General features: G+C 41.7%; 1 protein-coding gene and 1 pseudogene across 2 annotated transcripts; one reads left to right on the forward strand and one right to left on the reverse strand.

The window, feature by feature from the left end:
- Nucleotides 1-827: 827 nt before the first annotated feature.
- ppm1da (protein phosphatase, Mg2+/Mn2+ dependent, 1Da) lies at nucleotides 828-9,603 on the forward strand. Of its 2 annotated transcripts, none has more exons than XM_068585678.1 (6): nucleotides 828-1,474; nucleotides 2,424-2,652; nucleotides 5,197-5,321; nucleotides 5,833-6,014; nucleotides 6,277-6,501; nucleotides 8,672-9,603. In XM_068585678.1, exons 1-6 carry the CDS (start codon nucleotides 949-951, stop codon nucleotides 9,050-9,052), a joined length of 1,668 nt encoding a protein of 555 aa, XP_068441779.1. In that variant the 5' UTR covers nucleotides 828-948; the 3' UTR covers nucleotides 9,053-9,603. The 2 variants fall into 2 exon arrangements, with proteins under 2 accessions (XP_068441779.1, XP_068441780.1); XM_068585679.1 differs by having other exon boundaries at nucleotides 828-1,069.
- Nucleotides 9,604-16,239: 6,636 nt separating this feature from the next.
- On the reverse strand, nucleotides 16,240-17,058 carry LOC137790144 (uncharacterized; annotated as a pseudogene).
- Nucleotides 17,059-18,063: the final 1,005 nt, after the last annotated feature.

An 18,063-nucleotide genomic window follows, 5' to 3' on the forward strand; every position in this document is an offset into this window, starting at 1 on the left:
TTTCTGTTTTCTCCACAACTGTCAGCTGCAATTTCATTATCTATTAAGACTGAAATCCATCCTCTCTTTGATTCATCTTCATTCTCTTTATCATTCCTGACATTTTATCATTCATTTAAGTTTCTCTTGCTACCAGATTACAAAATTTCCACTAGAAAAACTTTCCTTGCATTTAGAATTTTTCCCTCACATTAGCGTGTGACCTTTTATGATCAATAAAATTCTGAAAAGTATGATTTATATATATATATATATATATATATATATATATATATATATATATATATATATATATGTATATATATATTAAACATCTCATTTTCAGATTGTATGAAAATCTGAAACATTTTAGATTTTCCTAGACTATCCTTCGAGTTGTTTTTGTTTTGACGCCAAAACCTTGTTTCATCCAAATTTACAGCTATCCCCAGCAACTCCAATGATAGCTTCTTGCAGGCCTATCTTAAATATTTTATTTTGCATTTCTTGTTTTACAAAATCTATTGCCTTTTCAGCCAAGTTTCTTTAATACTTGAAATTCTGAGACCTTTAATAAATCCTTGTGATTTCTGACCATTTGATACAAAACTCCTTGCGTTCCCTTGATGAATAATTATCAAGGCCCTCCGGTTTTCCATCTATCTCAAGTCTTCTTTTAAATTGTTCCCACGGTGGCTCTTTCATATCAAAGTCATTCTTAACTGGCTCTATTTCATCTCCTTCTGATCTTGAACCGTGGTGGATTTGGTCTGTTTCTCAACCACTAGAGGACAACAGCTGCGTTGGCGCTGCCACGTCGACGTGCTAGAAGAAGACAGATTGTGACGTCAACGCGTTTGAGCATGCCTACTACGCTCGAAAATAAACAAAGGCAGCAATAAACTCAGCTCCCCAGGTATTTTATATTCTAACATTTTCAACAAATTGGACCGACTTATTTCTGAAACTATGGAAAACGCATTATTGATGCGAGTAAGTGTTTTTACCGACCAAGGAGGCAGGAAATACATGGAAGATGTGACCGAAGTCATAGTAGAGCCCGAGCCGGGAGAAGATGAGCCGACGTCGGGTGAGCCAGAAGAGACCATCGGGGGAGACTGTACGTCCCGTTCTTTGCCTGCGGACGCGCATCCAGTGCTGACTGCTGAACCGGTTGGGTCGCCGCAAGTTTCGGATGCATCGCGTGAACCCGCGCGGACGGAAGATCAGTGTATATTACTGGAAACGACTTTACCGGGAGGTCAAAGCCCACCGCGAGCCCAGTCGAGCCCGGCGAGTCCTTCCCGCCGTTCCGTAGCGTTCTTCGCCGTGTTCGACGGGCACGGGGGTCGCGAGGCTGCGCAGTTTGCGCGAGACTATTTGTGGGAGTTCATAAAGAAGCAGCGGGGGTTCTGGTCGGACTGTGACATGGAGGTCTGCTCTGCTTTACGAAAAGGATTTATAGCCTGCCATCACGCGATGTGGAAGAAGCTACGTAAGTTTAACGTTACAGCTACCAACTCATGACATATTCCGTCATGAGCGATCGCCACGGGCTGTCTTTGTGTGCCTCTCCCTCGGTCCGAGCAGAGAGAACATCTCCAAGTTAGTCTGTGGCCTCGCGTTAGATCCTAAAAGTTGCTAACTGTTCACGTTACTTGCTCGCGCGCTGCTGGCTCAGACACGAAAGACGAATTTGCCAGAATATTCTCTCGGCTCATAAAAGTCGTTCGCCCTTTGTCTGTGCATTTACAAAAAGGCCCACCTACATCTAATTCAGCGAACTTTAACCATTTGTTTCTGCGTGTTGCCATTTAAATGTACACTGATGGACGAGAGGTAGTTTTAGCAGCCGAAGGCAACCGAGCTAACGAGGTTAGCAGTAGCCACGGGCTCCAAACAAAGCCCGCCACGGCGGACACCGGAAACCAGGAACACATCCAGAAATCGGTCAATGTTGTATTGTTTTCTCGGACTCGTTTTATATTCAATATCCACATATATTGTGGATATTAAATATTTTAGCTGCAGCCGCATATCTTGTTATTACCCATTAGAAAACTTATTAAATCATGACGGAGCCGGTGTGAGCTACGTCACACAGAGAGCCCTGGATATAGCTGTGCATTGTGTGTTACAGCTGGTCACAAGGCAGTCAACACTCACTGTAGCCCACATGCCGGACTTTGATTAGGTTAGAAAGACTTGATCCAGGACAGCAAACTAACCCAAAGGTCACAGGGTTGTCATCAGCCGTAATACTTGGAAATGCTGGAGATTAGCAATAAATAAATGCAAAGTCGATTTTAGAAGCATTTATTCTCTGCTCATCATTCTGCTGTGTGGTTCTGTTTACTTGAGAAGAATATGCAACACACAGTTTATAAGCAGTGAAGAGTAAATATACATATATAAAGTACATGCTCTCTTTTTCTTCCTCTCAGCTGAATGGCCTAAGACACTCACAGGCCTTCCCAGCACATCAGGCACTACAGCAAGTGTGGTTTTCATCCGCGGAAACCGCATGTATGTGGCCCACGTCGGGGATTCGGCAGTGGTTCTAGGGGTCCAAGATGATCCTTCAGACCCGTTCATCAGAGCCGTGGAAGTCACACAAGACCACAAACCTGAACTCCCCAGAGAGAGGGAGCGTATTGAAGGCCTGGGAGGGAGGTAAGGTGTAATCAACAAATCACCCTACCTTTACGCAGTACTAACATTAGAGAGGGTGTTTTTGCAGCCAGGTCGCCACAGCATTTTTCAGATCACATGACCAAAACAAACCCTTCAGTTGGAGAGTCCTGTTAGGATTTTGCTGCAACAAGGGTTCCGATTGAAGCAAATTGTTAATAATTTGCTGCAACAGTGAACCAAAGTTGTAAGTTGTTAAACCACACACTGTAGCAGATGGTGGAAAATCCAGGTAGAAGTAGGGTTATTTTCCTGGAACAAGACAAATGCTAGTTTAGTACATCTATAGCGCTTCTCTAGACCACTGAAGGTCCTTTAACACTGCATGACATCATACATTGATGGCAGTGGCTAAGTTGCTATCTGCCCATCAGCAGTAGCTAACATTCATTCAACACATTGTAGGTACAGCTACAAGAGCAACTTGGGGTTACGTGTCTTAACAGGACACATAGACATGGGCTAGCGGAGCCAGGACTCAAACCGCCGATCCTCTGATTTAAAGAGGATCCTGCTCAGCACTGAGCCACAGTTGCTTAATAACAGCTTATTCATGTAACTTATTTTGTGCAACAGCATATCAAAGTGTATGTTTCAAGGACAATGTCCTTTATGCTGTCTGTGGCATGGCTACTGATAAGATGTTGAGGTAGTGATGGGCACCTGGATGACTTGACAACGATCATGCTGTAATGCTGACATGGCATGATAAACTCCACAGCTTTAAAGGGGGTTTATAGTTGTGCTTTAACTGCTCAGCTGTAATGCAGCTTTACTGCATAACATATAACACGATTTAGACAACGAGACAGGATGCAGTTATGTTAATGGAAATGTCAGCGTGCATATGAAAAAAAGCTAGTAGAGAAAACCTGCTTAAACATCATATTACAAAACATTAATTCTGGGCAGTAGTGCCATGGAATGTAACATTAATTATATTTGGTATACATGGATATTAATTCATCCTACTTCACCTCTACATGTTAAGTCAAATCCCGACCTCCTAAGTGAATTGGTAAAGACAGAAAGGCAGAATGTGCAGCAGCAACATGTCTGCAAAGTCTAGAGGCTCCCTCTCATCATTGGCTGCAAGCAGTGCTATCCGGAACAGGTGGTGAAGAGGACACTGAAGGAATAATTGTTCATTATTGGATAACCCAGACCACCCTCTCCACCACCTACTGCAGGGTCAGCAGAGCAATTTCTCCAAGAGACTCATCCAGCTCCGCTGTCACAAAGACCAATACAGGAGAGCATTCGTGACCACTGGTATAACACTTCATAATAAATCCCCTCTGGACGGATCCTCCATCAATTGACTCAACATTAACATCAATAGCCCTTGCGCCGCTTTTGTTGTTAAGTTAGTCACTCTACATACTTATATACACTGCACATACTTTGCATTTTGTCTTCATCTTTGTTTAATTTCCTTAATTAATCCGCTCTACTGTTTTGTTGTGTATATAATGAGTATTTTGTAATTCCTAATATTTTGTGTCTTCTACGTAAGTAGTGTGCTACTGTGACAAACTAATTTCCCCTTGGGGATAAAAAATATATATATACATCTATCTATAATTGGGAGCATAAGAAAGGCCCTTTATTTGATTTCATTTTATTTTTAAATGAATACAGGATAGATCATTTAGCCACATGGTGAAGGCTAACTTTACGTTTTGAAGGAGAAAAACAGCATTAGCGGTTGTTGGCCTGCCAGATTATTACTGTTTACATATTATATGGTATATATATATATATATATATATATATATAGATATAGATATAGATATAGATATATATATATATATATATATATAGATATAGATATAGATATAGATAGATATAGATATATATAGATATTATATATGTTATATAAGCTAACAGGCAATGAGGGAGTGATTTTATTTCTTACCATTGGAGGAAAATGGACTACAGATTGTGCACATTTCTTTGTTCATCAGATACAATGCTGTGATATCTTTAACACATTTGGGAAGACACTGCTTTCAGTACTGCTAGTTTTATTTTGTATATTCTTACTTGCCCCTCCAGTTTGCTGCAATCAAGTTACGATGTATTAGAGCAGAACAAAGTTTGAGTTTTTGTACTAGTCAATTGTAATTATCCACAGCATCCAGAATTCTTTGGGGTAAATTGCACCAACCAGGATTAACTTTCCAGCAGCAGAATAACCACTTTGAACTAAACTGCTACAATTCTAAACCTCCAATCAAAAGGGGAAGTGGAAAATTACTCAAAAATAAACCGAGTCAAACAAACACCTCCCAAACCCAATTTGAACAAGAACTGAACATTGTAACCTTCATGGAGTTAGGATTTAGTGAAGAGATGAGACTGCACTGTATTAAAGTGCATTAGCTACAACTCATTCTACCTCAGCTGAGACCATCGTGTAGTCCCCATGCGTAATCTCTAAAACTGCCTTTGTGAACTATATGGATACTTTACTCAATCAGTGGCTTCTCTCATGCATTCTCTTCTCTATCTGTCTGCTTACAGTGTTATCAAAAAATCTGGAGTGAACCGGGTTGTCTGGAAGAGGCCCCGGCTGAGTCACAACGGCCCAGTCCGTCGGAGCACTGTCATTGACCAGATCCCATTCTTGGCTGTAGCCCGAGCTCTAGGTAGGAAAAGTGACTGTCACGGTCATTTCAGCAAAAAAAAACCAGTTCGCAAAGTCGCAAGAATGAATGACTGGAATAATATTGTTGTTTTTTTATCTTGTCTCGTAATGAGGAGCTATATCGGTTATCATCAGGGATGTAAGAGAATTCAGAGAGTTTTGACAAAGACGTAAACATCATTCCAGAGTTTTGGACCTGAGTGATCAATAACCATTGGGTTTTAATCTAGTTTAAGGTACTCATCCATTCAGGAAAATAGGGATTGATTGCTCGAGTCAGAGAAAAAATTGCCACTTTGATTTAATTGCATTCATAAAACAAATCTGGTGAAAAATATGTTTCATCCTGTTGATCAAACACTTTGCAGCATAGTTTTAGTAGTAGTGTTTTTTGGAAAGCAAGCTGGCTTTTGTGCAGAACTTTTATCTCGTAAAAGAGTGGAAAGGCCACTACCAGCAATCATCATGGAGAGTGTTTGTTCAAACAGCTACGTTTTTCCTCTCTTAAATAGGTGATCTGTGGAGCTATGACTTCTACAGTGGGGAGTTTGTGGTTTCCCCAGAGCCAGACACTAGTGTAGTGACCCTTGACTCCAGAAAACACCGCTACATCATCCTGGGCAGTGATGGACTGTGGAACATGGTGCCACCTCAAGAGGCTGTCTCCATGTGCCAGAACAATGATGAGGCGATGGTGAGTGAGGAGCTACACCAGCAAAGACCTGTTACTGTAACGTGCTCGTTACTCTTGCATAGATTCATTCATTATAGATTGCATACCTTCCTTTCCTCGCCAACTGGTTTAAGGTTGGTGGTAGATTAAAGGGCTAGCCAAGTAAATATGATCAAAAATCTCTATACTGATATTTGATTGATAATCTAACAGAGTAATAATCGATGTCATGTCCACCTCATATCAGAGCGTGTCAGTTTAATAACATCCTTCCATGCTGTAGGCACCATGCGGGGTATCGAGTGCCCGGCAGCTGGTCAGCCATGCTCTGCTGCGGTGGCGCCAGCGCATGTTGCGTGCCGACAACACCAGTGCCATCGTTATCGCCTTGCAGGAGCCAGGGTCCTCCCAAGACGTGCTGCACCACGAGGAGGTGCTGCTGGACTTAGCCAAGGTGTCTCAGTGTCCTCCCACCTCCATATCTCGCGCTGACACTCCTCTACTTCAGGTGAGGGCAGCACCCGAAAGGATGAAACCACAGTATTATGGTCTTGCTTCTTCAAGTTACTTTAGCAGATTAGTAATGACAAATCCATAAAATAAAGACCCAAGAATCCAGAATAGAGTTTAGGGTTTTTAGTGAGGATTTTTCTTAATTTTCTAAAACTGTGGAAACATAACAAATAAATAACCTTACAAACTATCCATGTACATAAATATTAAGCTATGATTCAGCATAAAGCCAGAAAAGGTAAATCGCCAACAGGATGAGACTCGCCTAAATAGTTATCATCTTAGCTAATTTTGACATTGACGTTATTGGAGAGATGCTAATTGCAACTAGCATATACATACTGCTACAATACAAAGGTTATACCAAATCAGTCAACACACCGAGAATATATCGTAGAAGATTTACGTGCTACATACAGAATTACCTACAGACTGAGACCTTCAAAGGCTACCAAACAGTAAGAGTGACAAGTAGCTGCAGTGTGTCCTCTCAGTAGAATCAGAAACAAAAGAACTAACTACGGTAAGAGAGGAGGGATAAATCTAAGAACGAAAATGCAATTATTTTTCTACACTGCTTGGTGTGTCTAATGCAAAACAGGAAAATGTGGGGCAGAACACACAGTGTGGGATATTGAGACATTTATGATTCTAAGAAAATTAAACCATTTTATTGAGAGAAGGTTTCAATAATCAGTACATTTTCAACAATAAGTTAGGTGTTGAATTCCTACATCCTGCGTGGCTGTTTGGACCGTGTGCCACTTCAGAGCAGGATTGTTTGGTTCCTGGTTCTGGACGTGTTGCAGGGAACCCCGAACTCTACTCTGGATTCTTGGGTCTTTATTTTATGGATTTGTCATTACTAATCTGCTAAAGTAACTTGAATACACCTTGAAGACAATGACAGCAGCGCTTAGATGGCTCTTACTGATAGCACTTTGTAGTTTGACTTTATTTAAGAAATTGTACTGTCTTGATTCTTGTTGTTCCTAGTTCGTACTTTTGATTGAATGCACTTATTGTAAGTCGCTTTGGATAAAAGCGTCAGCTAAATGACATGTAATGTAATGTAAAGAAGAGTTTGGTTTTAATGTCAGTCAGTAAGCTGTGGCCTGAAATGCATAGTTAATGCTTCCATACTTCCATACTGTTATGCTTTAGGAACAGGAGGTCTTATGACTTTAATGTTTGGCCCACTAAAGGGCTCCAAACATCTATAGATCTATTAGGGTGCAATTAAACATGTGTAACGAGGTTTCCTGGTTACATTGCAGATTCAGATTATATTCCCAGAACGTATAACATTAAGATATGATGAATTATTATTAATTTAACTCTCCATCATGAGAAATTGTAACTCCACCTTGAACAGAAGTGAAGCCCCTCTTTCACTCTGCACTTCAATACAAGATTGAATGCGAGACCTTTACTGCGTGGTAGTGCAATATTAATATTTGTGTGAGAACTAAGTGCCTCATTCAAGTTCGGCTCAGTTGCGCTGGTTGTTCACAGCCAGCTGGTGGCTGTACCGGAGCGCCTGCAGCAATAGGCCTACAATCTTTCTGTGCAGCTTGCTGAGTTGAGTCTGTGGACACCTTATACACCACTGTGTATGTGCCTGTGTAGCATGCAGGTCCTCAGTCATATATGAATATTGATTAATATTCATTGTGTTAATTACTGTTTTAAGGTTCCTGCAAGATTTGCGTTATTTTTTTAAATACTATCTGGAAATAATTAGCGTTCTGACATCAGATTCCCAGTAACAGTCAACGTGCAAGCAGTAAACTTTGCCAAAACATGGAGACCGCCTGGTTCTATCTTTATATATCATAAATGGTGTATTTTAGTATATTTTAATGAAATATAAAGTCCCAGTCATAGGAAAGAGTAGTAGAGGACAGTCACTCGCCTCATTATCCATAGATCTTTATTCATAATGGTGATACTGCCTTTGAAATTTAGATTATATACGAGGTGACACACAGTATGTCCTATACTTTCCTTAACCCTACTGTTCAACTCGCCAGTATTTTTCCAGTCCAAGTAGACATGAATAGCTGTGTGGGATTGTGACTTTTGATGAAGAAGAATCATCTCCATTTCTATTTTAGTGCTGCAGTTTGTCCTCACTTTGTTTTATCTCACTTGTTCTCCTGCAGCGGCCTCTGGAGGAAGACTCTCCCTCCGCCATGTGTGAGCTCCTCCCTGCCTTGGAGCGACGGGACGGACTGTCGGGGAGCAGCAGCCTGTACCACATGGATCTGTCTGACCTGTTCACTCTGACTCCACTGGGTCCAAACGGTGGCGCCGAGTTGCCCAGTCAGTCCAGTCCCACTGGCAGGAAAGTCGGCGGCAGGCCCCGCGGCAGCAAAAGAACTACTGGCGGGCCTCCATCAGGCCAAATGGCTAAGAAGGCCCAACGCAGGACTGCTGACAGGCTGCCACTGGTCCAACACAACACAGAGAAGAAACAGAAGGAGTCCAATAACATCTCGCCCATTCTCCAGCAGCATAACAAGACCACAGTGTGTGTGTGCTGAAACACATACACACACACACACACACACACACACACATACACACACACACACACACACACACACACACACACACACACACACCCACACACACACATACACACACACACACACACACACACACACACGCACACGTAAACCTACTGCCTTCCACAGTCCACCACGTCTCCAGTGGCATTTCTGTTCTTTATGTTTGTGAAGTGTCCCACACGTTCTCTCAGTGCTAACCAGCTTTGCTGTGAAGATTGTGGAGAGACTCGTCTTGGACGATACATACATGAAAACTTAAGGAGTGCTCATTTTCACACAAAGAACACTGATTTTGTTTCTTTTAAAATTCCTTCCTGAAATGCTGATTCAAAGGTGACTTAATGGTTCCTCTTACTGGGAACCGTTGTAAGAAATAAGTATGACTAATAATGCCGGTGCAATTATTATGCATTTTAGAGTTGAGTATAAAGTAATTCGTACTGTTCATGTAAAACAAATCTATATTTTTGTACATTATTTTATTGTTCGATGATAAAACATGAGTATTAAGATGAGCTCCACAACAGCTTTCGCCTTTTTTTCACGCTCTCCATTTAAACACGTGTATGTACTTTTCACCCCCTCATTTTATTTAATCACTGGGGATTTGTCTTCAATATGGACTGAAGGTGCTGCTCCAGTCACAAACCCGTAAGCTACTACATTGTGTATACTCGTATATAAATCTATGTGATGAGTGTTGGTCGCACTTTTTTAATCTCTGAGAGTATGCATAATTATGACACATCCTTGCAAGGGTTTTTAGGTTTTATTGCACAATGCAGCCTAAGGGACAGATCTGCTCTCCTAATCATATTACAATGTTGGAATTTGTAATGAAGCATTACAGGTGATGTGTCTTTACAGGAGATGGTCAAGGGAGGAAGACTTCCTCTGACACTAAACCTGATGTTTACAATCAGTTTTAAGGACTGTGTTGTGCTGCCAGACTCTGCTTATGTCGGGTTGTTTGACCACCTCAGGCATGTTGGTCCCTACATCCCAAGTCCATCCTGCTCACATGTCCCATTTTTCCGTGTTGTCGTCCCTCCTCTATTCACCTGATCGGAGCCACTGCCCTCCTCGCTGCAGCTTCAGTGCAATGGTTGCTGATGTAAGCACACCGCTCTTTTGTGAGAAAATACACAATGCATGGATTTTTCTTTCTTTTTGTCGCACTTTTACGGTGAACTAAATGATCTTTGAGAAGAGTGTTGTTTTTTGTGTTGTGAAAATGATGCAGCTATAGGAACGGTTGACATGATTGGAGTCTAAAATTAAAACGCAGCAGAGCTAGGATATTTGAACTGTAATAATTAGAAGGGAATCCTCAGTGATCTGACGAGAGTCGGCTGAACCCCTTTGCCTGGTTTATGATTCAGATGAGGAAAACAATGTACGGTATACAAATAATGTCTCTATCTTTGTAAGACTGTGTTACATGATCATGTATTGTCAATTAGCTAAGTGCAATTAACTGGAATTAGCAGCATTGTGGATTGTTTTAAAAATATTAAAGAAGCTATAATGTTTATACTCGACACATCCTCTCTGCCAATACAGTCTGTTACTTTGCTTGGGATCCCTGTATGAGTTTTATGTGTTTTTTCTTTTTGTTTTGTTTCTATTTCACATAAATATTGGTGTACTCATTTACAAATGTTTCTGATTCAGATGGCTGTGCTAAGGGCCCTACAAGTGCATGTGTACAGTGTAAATGTGAAAAAGACTTCTCTGGAAATGAACCTATTTAAATAAAAAGCTTTCTGAAGTAAAGTGAAAAAGTGTGTAACTTCTTCTGCTGCGTTTGCGCTGAAGTGATCGTGACATTCCACAATGTTCTCATTCTGAGGACGTCTGTGGGAGCTCTTTACTCATATTATAAGTTTATTTTATTCACAAGTAATATTGTTTAATTATAGTTGTTTGTTTATTTAGGTTAGATTTAGTTGATGTATTAGGATAGTTTTTTCCATGCTAGTTTACTTAGTCTTTCTTTTTAATTGGTTAATTGCTGTGGGCACCCAAGTACGTAAAGGAGTAAACTGGTATAGGACCGTGATGCACCTGGGTAGGCCTATGATTTTTTACCAGCCACCCAGTCAGTCACCCAGTCAGTCAGTCAGTCAGCAGCCACAACCAGCAACAGCAAAGACAGCCACGATGACAGGTCAGGACAAGGTAGGCAGCATGGGAGGTTATTTTGTTCTTTTGTTTGTTTGTTTAAGTTAAAATAAAACATCAGTAAAACTGGAACTCCCGCATGGACCCTGCATTATTTTGAGCTGCGTAATTTACATATACCTACGGTGCATCAGTGGCTTTTTGATTTTGGTTCATTTTTGATTCCTATTTATTTTTATTTTTATTTTTATTTACGGGACTGGATGGTTCTATTTATGTATCCCTTAACTTTCCGAATAACCACCAACTTCTTTCTTCTTCTTCAAACACACACTCCATCTCAGTTCCAGTATGAATGACTATAGGAGTCACCAGTGTGATAAAACCCCTTCCTGCCCCATCTTCCCAATCCCTTTCATATGGACACATGCCCATTTATTATGACACATAAACTTGGTTTTAACCATGACTCCTGAATCTATTTATTTCTTTTACTTTTGACTGCCTAAAATCCTGACAATCAACCAAGCAGCTTGCGTTCCACTGCGTCCCATTTTACACCTCTCAAATGCAGATGGACAGCTGCATTGACCTTTGAACCTCACCAGTTTCCATTGCTCCTTCAACACCTTTTCAGCTTCTTGCACAACACTTGTTCCACATTTACTTCTTGCCACACCCTGCTTGTCCACCAGTTTCAGTCCAGTCTTCCTCACCGCCTCAGCACACCACCAGTACTGCGTGCACCTTCACAGTTACAACAAAGTGATTTAATACCCGATCCAAATATTCCAAAAGCATGATCTACAGCACACAGTGTACATATAGCTGTGAGCGTGAGCGGACTCCTTTGTTCAACTCCTTCTCCATCTAACCTATCCACTACATTAAAGAGAGAAAGAGAGTGTGAGATTAAGAGTGCCACAGTTACTGCTGTTCACAAATGACATTTGATGATGTTTTGCGCGCCCTGGAGGCGAAGGGAGGAGCAAATGGGAAGAGAGTGGGAAGAGTTGTATCATTAGATAACATTGAGTGAAGATTCTCAAGTAAAGATTAAGTACTTCAAAACTTACACTGCACACACACACACACACACACACACAGACACAGGCACACACACACACACACACACACACACACACACACACACGTATGAGAACTTTAAGATTCTTTAGTCTAAAATATATCATCAAAAGTCATTTCTAACACACACACGTCATTCTAACAGTTGTGTGTGTGTGTGTGTGTGTGTGTGTGTGTGTGTGTGTGTGTGTGTGTCTCAGCTGGAGGCCGCAGCAGTCCACTGGGCCTGCAGAGGAGGCAGCCTGCCCGCCTCGCAGCTCCTCCTCGACTAGGGAGCCGAGTTCACCGACAGAGGTTGGTACAATCACACCTGTGCAGGTTACGATAAACCCCTCACTTTGGCTCCATCTGCTGGTGGTAATGAAAAAGACAACTGTGTTTTTGATGATTTCTGTATATATATCTCCAGTACATATTGGGATTTTTTTTGTTTGTATTTTCTTCGCATTAATCGATGAAACTGACACTCTCTCCTCAGTTGCACAGCACTCCTCTTCATGTCGCCGTGCGGACGGGACACTGTGAGTCTGCCAAGCTTCTCATTCACTGCGGAGCAAATGTCAACGCCAAAGACAGAGGAAGGGCTGAACGCAACGCAGAGATCACAAGTCTTCTCGCAGCGACATTAAAGGCTGAAAACGATGCTGAATACTCTGTTTTCCTCCCGCAGCTGAAGAAAGGAGACACGCCCATGCACGATGCTGTGAGAATAAATAGATTCAAGATGATCAAGCTGTTGATGGTGTATGGGGCCAGCCGCAACACCAAGAACTGTGTAAGTTCAGAGCAACTTTGCACATCGTTCTCAATCCCAATGATATGTTTAACTTCTGGTATTAAAGGCAACATAATTAGGCACTTCAGCTCAAACTAAGTCTGTTTGCTTTTTAATAACCAAGTTGAGCGTGTTGCCCTCTTTGCGCCTGCCCGAGACTCACGAGGATAGAGACGAGCGAGGGATTGTTAGTGGCGCCCAACGTGGGGCGGGCACAATGGATGCCAGAGCGCAACACGCTCGACGGAGGCTCAGTGGTTAGCATGCCGGTCTTTCAAGCAGAGGATTAGTGGTTTATGCTCTGGCTCCGCTCGTCCTTGTCGTTGCGTCCTTAAGCAAGACACTTAACCCCGAATGGCAATGTCAGTCACTTTGAAGCATAAGCGGAATGTAATGTAATTACACCTCATGCTCACACCTATTCACTGAAACACTCCCTTGCTCAGTGCCAACCACATTTTTTAATTCAAAGTTCTTGTGTTGAGTGATCGAGGAAAATATGAAAGTAAAAAACTATACTGTTAGGTCTTTATTTCAAGGATAGTTTGTTTCTGTTTATTTTCCAATTATTGTGTTGTGGAGGCTCACTGTCCCCTGAGGATGAATCCTGATGATTATTATCGGTCTTTCAGCAGTTCATTAGAAATCTCATCTGCAGATCTTTAAAGAACTTACACAGGGCAATGTTCTGTGAACTGTAGAGGGGCAGAAATATAAAGCAGCATCAAATGTAAAAACTCAAATAGAGTACAGTACCTCAAAATTACATTTGAGTGGTGTATTACTATGTTATTTTACACTGATGGTGGACTAACGTGTCAATTTTCAAGACACTTTTTGATTAATAACGCATCCTACCCAGAAATGCTGAGACACGCCACACCTAGGAAGGACTCGTCATTGATTTTATAGTGTACAGCGTGTAGCCTTACTTTACAAAACACTGATACTGATCATAAATTGTAGTCGAGGGCAAAGCATCAAAGTATGGGGTCAGATCCGTCTTAATAATGGCAAATGTGCATAAAGTTTCAAAAATGCACATAAAGATTTACAAATGCGTACAGAACAATTCACAAATATATTTGATTTACAAAATGCACACAGAAGGATTCACAAATACAGTCTAATGAATTATATGAATGTAAAACAAAATCACAAATATATTCACAAATATATTTCTGCATTTGTATGTATTTATTTGTGGATTGCACTGCAGTTGTTTGCGATGGCTTCACATTTACGAGTCGGCTTTTGAGACTCCCCTGTCGTGCTAGGATCCGTTTGTTTTTGTTTTTTAAGGTGGAGCAATCTGTAGCCAATCAGGCGTCACTCTCATATTCAACCAATCACATGAGCACAGCTCCCCCTCTCCTCCACACATGGCTTCATTTGCCAGAAAGGGGGCGTGGCTTATCGTGAGCGGTCGTCATTCAGATACTGTTGTGAGACAACTGACAATATTATGAACCCAGACACAATGGAGTTTAATGTTGTTGAATTGTTCTGTGCGCATTATTAAGACTGATCTGACCCCATACAAAGCCTGTTAGTATAAAAACATGCAACAGGGCCATATTTTTTGTATGTGGTTCAACAAAGTCGATCCGAGATGATTGACAGTAAGCTATGTCGGTTCTTCAAAGAAGGAACCACCCTAAAACGGCCTCCATCATTCTCACCAGGTCTGACAGTTGGAAAAAAGCCTGTTATTCCAAAAACATGCAACAGGTCTGACAGTTAGAACAAAGCCAACAAGGCCGCCTCCCTGAAGACAAAAGCTGAGGCTAAATACCTTTGTGCCTCAGTAAATCTCAGGTGTAGATGCTTCAGTTTCCCAGTTTTGATTTGAAATCCTGTGTGTTTGTTTCTCCTGTGCAGGATGCTAAAACTCCACTGGAGACACTGAGTTCGGGGCAGAACAGAGCCGAGAGCCTCCTGTGCAAGTTCAGCCAGTAGAAACCAACACATTCCACAAGAGCAGGCATTCAACATGCGACTCAGCCAATGGATCTGATAGCTTATCAAGGAAGAAAAACACAAAAACTAAATTTCTTTAAGCCCTTTCAAGTCATTTCTATGCGGCGGTTCATGAAGCAAACGCGTCTTTTGAAAAAAACGTGTTTAACCAGCGAGTCTGCGAGCAAGTGTTCACATCACATCAATACAGCTTTGACTGACAGATGTCGACGCCCTCAGGAAGTAACAGTATTCTTGAATCTGAAGTTGACTCAGCTAGAGTTATGACAATTATCTTAATTACTGCTTATCTTACAGCCACATGGCAGCAGGAAGCTGAAGAAGCCGCTCAACCATGTGAAATCTCATCAGGTTGTTATTAATGTGATAATTAGCAGCGATAGATAGCTGTTCGCCACACGGGCAATGTCTCGGGGGACAACGTGAAGGTGTTTTCTTCTTCTTTTCTTAATTTTCAGTTCAAGTCAGCGATACTGAAGCGAGAAGATGATGTATTTATTATTGATTAATGACAACTGTCACCAATCAACCTATTGGGTTTGACCTACTTAACCAAGTGACTGTGTTATGATGTAGCGAGATTGTTTTGAAAATGTTTAGGCTTAAATTTGAATCAATTATATTGATTTGTATTTATTAACTAATGGGAACTAGGAGATGGTGTGTTTTTTTCCCCAGATGTACAACACCTGGTTCACATTTTTCTCACAGTTCCATTAGACCAACAGTTTGATTAACCCAAGCGTAAACCTGAAGTTATTTATTTGTGTGAAATGATTCCATCTCAGTGTAAAATATGAAAAAAGGAGGAACGGCGGCTCAGCTCACTGGCAGGTTGTGTGTGTGTGTTATACTTAAACATTCAGGGGAGTTTAAAGTTATTTGGTCTTGTGAATTTTAAGATTGAGAGATGAGACAGGATGAAAAAAGTTTTGGGGTCAGAATGAGAAGAGTTACACTTGCTTCATTGATGATGGTGATTAGCAGTTTTACAATTTATTTTCTGTTTCACGAGACACACACAAATATATCTATGGCCTTTCGTTTTTCCTGCAGCAACATTACAAGTAAACTGTGAGTTAAAGAAACTTACTGCTGAGCACATAAAGCCTGTGAAGTTATGTTGACCCTTCTTACTCTTGGCTGTAGTTTTTTAAAACTTTTTCTCCGTTTAATTTCAAGACAGCACCAATCATTAGAAAATGAGCTTTATTTTGCGGGGCTGGTTGTGAAGGGCTTTGTGAGTCAGAAGAAGGATTTCAAAGTGAATGCGTTGTGGGACGGGGAGGTGGAGGTTCTGGGAGTCGGGGGGTGGTGTGGTCACCGGAGCGGGTGAGAGTAAGCAGATGTGCGACAGAGTTCTGGATGTACTGGAGTTAATTGAGGATTTTGGATGGTGAGCCGAAAAGGATGCTGTTGCTGTAATCAAGTCTGGAAGTGATGAACGAGTGAATCAGAATCTCGGCAGTGGAGGAGGAAAGTGACGGACGGAGGCGCGCAATGTTTTTGAGATGGAAGATTGCAGTCCTGGTGATGTTATTGACATGACGTTCGAAGGTGAGGTGACGATCAAAGATGATGCCGAGGTCACGGATGTGAGGGGAGGGGGTCAGAGTGGAGTTGTCAATGTTAATAGTGAGGTTGTGGGTGGTTTTGGTGAGGGATTTGGGCCCGATGATGATGAAGTCTGTTTTGTCAGAGTTGAGTTTGAGAAAGTTTATTTGCATCCAGGATTTAATTTCACTGAGACAGTTGGTGCAGGAGTGATGGAGTTAGTGGAAATGTAAAGTTGGATGTAATCGGCGTAGCAGTGGAAGCGGAGTCCATGACGGCGTATGATGTTGCCGAGAGGAAGCAGGTAAAGGTTTAGTCCAGACAACCTTCAAACAAAAGTTTATCTTGTTTCGATTTTCCGGTTTATTCTACTGGAGCTCAATTTGAGCCTCTGGGGCCCTGACAGCTTATCGAAGGTCACTTCAGTGACACAAACGTTTCTACTTGTCCTAGCGGACATTCCAGCTGTTAGCCCATTTTGACACACACACAAACACATACACAACACACACGCATGCGCACACACACAGAGGGAGGGAAAAAGCGAAAAAGTGAGTTTTGGTTCAAAGGATGTTTATAGTGTTTATGTGGAAAGAACATGGGGTTATTCCAGAAAGCCGGTTCAACAAACTCTGAGTCTACTCTTTACTGTTTGGTCTTTATTTCAAGTATACTTTGTGATTAGACTATATAAAATGCACAGGATGTAATGAGTTGCTACGTTTTATAATCCTTTCTATATTATGGGTATTGTAAAAAGCTCTCCTGTGTAATAGGCAGTGTTACCATATTAGGCGACAAACCCTCAGTGGTTGACCTTAGAGACAAGATCTAGGACTGACCCTTGAAGAAAAGGAGGAGGGGTTAAGTGTGTCTGTGAGGTACAAGAGGTGACGCACAGAGAGGACAAAGGTTTTCCACCAGATCTCGGTCTTAATAGGTATTGCACCAGATTCAGAGACAACTGGACTTAATAAGCAACTTTACTAGGAAAGGAGAAAACTCAAATGCCACCTTGTCCCAGCCCTTAGGACTTGGGGCAGGGCTCCCAGTTAGAATCTGGAGGGCAAGGGCTCCAAGCTTTAGTCTGGAAGAAACTTCTGCTATCAGGAGAACAGAGCCTGGCCATCTACTGCAGGACCACAGAAGAGAGGAAAAGTGCAAGCCCACCCCACTACCACAGTATCTTTGGGTGAAAACTTTCGCAGCGTTAGTATAATGATGAGATGGTGTCAACATTGGTAGAGAGAAGGTGTAGACGGTACACACGCTCGCTATATGGGTTGACAGAAGTTACAGCCCACTGTGGGGACCGAGAGCGCAAGCTGTAAAACACCCTCGACAAACCTAATGACTTAACTTGAAAACGAAAAACCCTAACGATTTAACCCGGGGTGAGATAAAAGACCGAATGTTAGGCGTGGTGGTGCGGCGAACCCAAATGCACGCTTACGCAGCAGCTTTT

Source organism: Clinocottus analis, unplaced genomic scaffold, assembly GCF_023055335.1.
Source record: "Clinocottus analis isolate CAN_PGR_092001 unplaced genomic scaffold, fCliAna1.0.p SCAF_2, whole genome shotgun sequence".
Taxonomy (NCBI): domain Eukaryota; kingdom Metazoa; phylum Chordata; class Actinopteri; order Perciformes; family Cottidae; genus Clinocottus; species Clinocottus analis.

Coding starts and splice junctions, on each gene's coding strand:
- ppm1da (XM_068585678.1), top strand. CDS start 949: ATGGAAAACGCATTATTGATGCGAGTAAGTGTTTTTACCGACCAAGGA. Junction 1,475..2,423: donor CGCGATGTGGAAGAAGCTAC/GTAAGTTTAACG, acceptor TCTTCCTCTCAG/CTGAATGGCCTAAGACACTC. Junction 5,322..5,832: donor GGCTGTAGCCCGAGCTCTAG/GTAGGAAAAGTG, acceptor TCTCTTAAATAG/GTGATCTGTGGAGCTATGAC.